General features: G+C 34.3%; 1 protein-coding gene across 1 annotated transcript; it reads left to right on the forward strand.

The window, feature by feature from the left end:
* The first annotated feature begins 2,029 nt into the window (after positions 1 to 2,029).
* Positions 2,030 to 3,993, forward strand: LOC149203062 (protein TIFY 10a-like). Its single transcript, XM_089400090.1, has 6 exons — positions 2,030 to 2,341; positions 2,483 to 2,744; positions 2,860 to 2,956; positions 3,095 to 3,251; positions 3,373 to 3,430; positions 3,581 to 3,993. Exons 1-6 carry the CDS (start codon positions 2,212 to 2,214, stop codon positions 3,696 to 3,698), a joined length of 822 nt encoding a protein of 273 aa, XP_089256216.1. The 5' UTR covers positions 2,030 to 2,211; the 3' UTR covers positions 3,699 to 3,993.
* The last annotated feature ends 1,404 nt before the right edge of the window (positions 3,994 to 5,397 follow it).

A 5,397-nucleotide genomic window follows, 5' to 3' on the forward strand; every position in this document is an offset into this window, starting at 1 on the left:
AGGATTTATTTTTGGATGGTTTTCCCACAAAGCTTAAGAATAAAAAATTATTACAAAAATATCTATAAATCATGCATGAATATTGCAACACTATCCATAAGTTATGACATAAAATATGTAATACAATTATCCACGTGGCATTATAATAGGCTCCAACAAAATATTGAAGTTATGGTCCAATCAAATGTTTGAAAATTTGTCTTTTAATAGTATTAAAAAATAAATATTTATTTTTCAAAGTTAATTGTTATAATTTACATTTGTAAATGCTAAACTAATAGTGATCAACAAATCAATAGACAAATTGATTACTGGAGTCTTGCTTAGTAGGAACTAATAATGATTCCATGACCATATTTAAATTAAATTAACCAACCTAGATCCATCTTAACTCCAGATTTACCAGAGAGAGATGAAATCTCTCTCTTGAGAGAAAAACCTCTTTTAGAGTGAAACGAGATTTGAAACTAAGATAAGTCTAAACTAATTTACATCTTTATTATACCTATTTGTTTAACTTATATTAAATATAAAATATAAATCAACGTTTAATATATATATAAATATTTATAATACTTTAGAATAATTTTAATAAAAAATAATATTTTTTTATATAATAAATTATCTATACACTATAATTAATTATGAGTTACAATATTCCAACGAAAATTCAAGTTCAACGTAATGTCATTCGTACAATCCTAATGAAAAACACACACACATATCCAACATGTAAAGTACCTCTAATTTAGTAATAAGAAATATAACCTAAACACAATCTAATAATAACATATAAATTGTAGTTTACCTCTAATTTAGTAATAAGAAATATAACCTAAACACAATCTAATAATAACATATAAATTGTAGTTTATATATGAGTTGTGCTATGCCTTCAATTGCTAAAATTTAAGTAAATTACAATTCCACAATAATAAATTCATAATTTCAATAATTATGAAATCATAATTTTCACATTATCGATTCAAAAGACCCGAAAACCATTTAACCACATTTTTAAAATGATGAAATTAGGAGGAAAATAGCATTCTAACTGACGCTGAAGGTAGCATTCTGACTATCTACGGTCAAAATATAATAAATGTACAACAACAGTTCAAATTTCAAAGCACGTTTTAGGTGTACCAGAGATGTGCCGACGCGTTTCACAGCCGGTGAAAATTGGACAAGACGGTTCAAATTTCAAAGCACGTTTTAGGTGTACCAGAGATGTGCCGACGCGTTTCACAGCCGGTGAAAATTGGACAAGACGTTTAGTACTAGAAGGAGAAATTTCACATGTTTAAAGGTGTAGTTTAACTAGGTCGAAGAGTTGTTCGGAAAGTTATGGAAATTTTTGTTATCTTTAGAGAAAATCTAGTAAGGATTTTTGTAAATCCGAGTAACAGTTGTTAAATTTCAAAATTTTAGGTGTTTTAGACATTTTTTGATGGTGCTGAATCTATTTCCACTATCAAAAACACATTCAAACACTGCCTCTACAAGATTTTTTGAATTTTTTTACCTGGATTCTGACCGCTTTTAACCATCCAAACAATTCTTCCACCTCAATAGAAGACTCATGTTTAAATATTGACGTATCGTGATTCAAAAGGAAAACGCCCCGTTTTCTCCGACAGAAAATAGAGCACATGGGTGACATACTGGTTCTGGTAAAGGCGAGATGAAGATGACTTTTTTACAACCAGCGCACTTCCGCCAAGTGGCACCATTAGTTGCCTGTCAAGACCAATTCACTTGCTATCTGTCCTCCGTTCAAGAAAGCAACCTCGTGCGCATTAACATGTAATTAAAATATGTCTTGACCTTTTCTTCCCATTTATATAATCGATAATGGTATTGGTGCGGTCCGTCAGATTCGCTGAGAGATGTAGCCTTGTTTGACTATACAAAATGCTTGGTTTAGTGGAGTCCACAAAGGGAACGTGTCCTTTACTTTTAGAGGAAAATAAAATAAGGTCTCGATTTAGCTTGACAACCGCAATGTCCACATGCGGAATATACACCTGTAACTTGCAAAGCAGCGTCTTCTGGTCACCGATTCCATTATTTATCTTCTTATTCGCCAAGGATTCGGAAAAATTCTCTACATATATTCGGCTCTTTGATTGATATCCGGGAGTAGCAAACCTTTGAGAACAGGTAGAAGCTTGAAGAAAATTAGGGATAAATAGGAATATTTTATAAGCAATGTCGACAAGTGCATCTGCGGCTTTGGAGTTTCTGCGCGTTCAGAGCGCCTCTGAAGCTAATGGAACGGCTGTGAATGGAAGTAACAGTTTGGAATCATGCCCTGGAAAACAATTCGCCAAGCCGAGATGTATGGTTTCTTAAATCTGTCTGGTAGTTTTATTTCAAGATCGGTCGTGCAATATACTGTCTTTCTAGAAAATTTTCTTCCGTTCTTGTTTTGATAGAATGCTTTGGCTGATCTTGTATCTTTTTTTGATGATTGCAACAGTAATGCAAGATCTGTCGCGGATTAGACCGCAAATGATGCAAAAGGTGCTTTCATCAATCGCGCTTTCAGAGGACAAGAAGGCCGACTTCATTCATGTCAACCGTGAGGCCGAGAGCTTAAACGGAAAATCTGAGCCACGGAGTCACGCGGAATTGATAGAATTGTTTCCACTAGGCACTGGCCGTTTCAGTTCAAACCCTAGAGTTCCAGAAACAAATATAACCTTGCCTTTTGCAACCGGTCAAACGGATCCGGATTCGAGGTATTTCATGTTCAGGCGTTTGTCTTTTGAGATTCGTTTTTCAAAATTCTTTTACTGAGAGAGCTCTAAATGTTAAAATAAGGCTAATTTTGTGTATTTACACTATTTTGAGCAGATCTGCTCCAGCGAAAGCTACGGAGCAACCGTCCACAGCTCAACTCACTATTTTCTATAACGGAGCGGTGAATGTTTACGATGTGCCAGCTGACAAGGTCTAATTCTTATCCGAGCAAAAAAAATTTAAGCATTAGCAACAAAATTATGTAATCTTTTCGACCAAATGTTTGATTCTTTAGTCCTTTTGGCTATATTTTATATCTGACAGAGTACTTTTTGCCTTTTCTTGGCAGGCCCAAGCCATTATGAGTCTTGCTAGCTCTGATAGCTCGATCAACAAAGGAACATCTCCGACTACCAGCAGTAAAACCGAGCAGATGTCAGAATCGCTGCCTTCAAAATCTCAGCCAAACGCTGTCAACGAAAATCAAACTCAAAGGCCTCCAATAGGTAAGACGCCGATTGCACACATTTTATATTAAAAAGAGTGGCTAGATTGTCTGTGAAAAGATAGAAAAAGGTTTTCAACATAGGGAGGGTTTTTAACATTGTTTATTTATTGCGAGTGCAGGCCTGGAAATAGTCAGGAAATTATCTCTGCAACGCTTCCTCCAGAAGCGGAAGGAAAGGTAACCAAACTTTCATTAACAATTTAATTTGGCCGGTGCATTTAGGTGATTTAGGTGATATCGGACGATTAAATAATTTTCGAAGTTTATATATCTGTTAAATTTAGGGAACTGTGTATTAATCGATGAGGGGTTTTGGTGATAATGCAGAATCAACAACGTGGCTCCTTACACCACGATGAAGACGGCGACATTGCAGTCGAAAGAAGGGAAGGATTCGGCAGACCAGATATTCCTTTCGTTGGCGGGGCCACAGCAACCATTTTAAAATGTCGGTGGATGCTTTCGACTTTATTAAATTTATCACGCTGCAATTTTTTTATACTTAAGTGGACTGGAACGGAGCAACGCGTCTTCCGGATTCCCACTTCATGACACGTGATACTCGTGGGCGGAAGGCAAAAGTGCAACTGGCCCCAATAGTCGGCCCCCAATAGTCAGTTTTGTCTCCACATTGATAGCGTGAAGCTACATAGCAATTTCTGGAGTGGGCAGCATTCATTCTGCACCACAAACATTATTTGTATGATTTTTTAATTGATTGATGACCAATTTTGTTCGTACACCATATGGTTTTAGTTTTGAATATTTATTGAAATCATGGAATTGTAAAACGACAAAGTTACAAAATCTTTATATTTTAAGCATGGAGTACTTTATTGTGGAGTGGAGTCTATAATGTAACTTACACATTTATTAAAAATTACCGAGTGATCGTATTTAAAATAAACAATAGGGAATCCTAATAGATGATGATTGTATTTAGAGAAACCACATGGGGAATCTTTATAGTTGATTGTATTTAGAAAAACCACTTAAGGAATTTTTATAATTGATGATTGTATTAAGAAAACCACCCTAAGGAATCCTTAGAGTTGCTGAATAGTGACAGGAAACTAATATTCTAAATGGAAATGGACATCTCGTAGAGTCGTATCTAAAGTAAATAGAATCGTATCTTCTCTGAGACGTCTTAGAATAACCCACTTGTCTAGGAAATAATCGTAGTCATACTCGGCGAGTCGGCGTATTTAAAGGAGGCGTGGTTTGTCAGTCTCAGGTACATTGATTTTAGCCATTTTTTCCGTATATAATAATCCGTCAAGTGGTTTGCACATTCCCAAAGGTTTGGTATTGGTGGTGTACCAGGGCTGGGACTATGGATTTTATTTTTTTATTATATATACAACGCAACATATTTCGTCCAGCTCTAAAAACTCTGCTGGAAATGAGTTGCTCGCATTAAGTGGCGGTTTAGTGGCGGTTTAGAGTGAAATTATAAAAAGGAGTTGTTTTTAATGAGGTTTTTTTGGAAGTTTTTTTGGTGGGTTTTTTTGTCAAATTTTTCTAAAATCTGGCAGCAATTTATTGAAATTGCAAGTTTGATAGTTAATTTCTGCACAATCAAAGCGTCCTAGGGGTTTTTCAGGGTGTTGAATCCAAATATACAGTTAAAAAACCATTTTAAATAATACAAATCAAAATTTAACCTCAATTTTTTCCGCCAGATTCCATCAGCGGAATCTCCAAAAAATTGCACTAAAAACAACTCCATTATAAAAATACCAAAAATATTTACTACTCACCATTATTAAAGAGATAAGATATTGTAAATTTTTCTTAAAAATGAATTCTCTTAACTACCTAAATATATGCATAGTATTGGGACAATTTAGCACGGTGAAAAGTACATATGCATAGTATTGGGACAATTTAGCATGGTGAAAAGTTATGGGCAACATTACTCTTTCATGGTGTAATTAAGAACCACTCTGGTAGATTCACGAATTATAAATATGGAATGCTTTTAACTATGATAACAATCATAGGGCTTTTTCCTCTATCACATTAGATAAATATAATGAATAAAATATGGAAATTGTATCATAGTTTAACAATAATGTTATAAAGTTTTTATTTTTTAAATTAATTAAACTATTTTGATTTTGTTATTTTTATTAATTAAT

Source organism: Pinus tabuliformis, chromosome 2_1, assembly GCF_031772625.1.
Source record: "Pinus tabuliformis cultivar Carrire ecotype Pingquan chromosome 2_1, CPIR1, whole genome shotgun sequence".
NCBI classification, from domain to species: domain Eukaryota; kingdom Viridiplantae; phylum Streptophyta; class Pinopsida; order Pinales; family Pinaceae; genus Pinus; species Pinus tabuliformis.

Excerpts from the sequence above, each read along its gene's own strand:
- LOC149203062 (XM_089400090.1), top strand. The coding sequence starts at position 2,212 with ATGTCGACAAGTGCATCTGCGGCTTTGGAGTTTCTGCGCGTTCAGAGC. Across the intron at positions 2,745-2,859 it reads CAAACGGATCCGGATTCGAG|ATCTGCTCCAGCGAAAGCTA; the intron begins GTATTTCATGTT and ends TATTTTGAGCAG. Across the intron at positions 3,431-3,580 it reads CTCCAGAAGCGGAAGGAAAG|AATCAACAACGTGGCTCCTT; the intron begins GTAACCAAACTT and ends GTGATAATGCAG.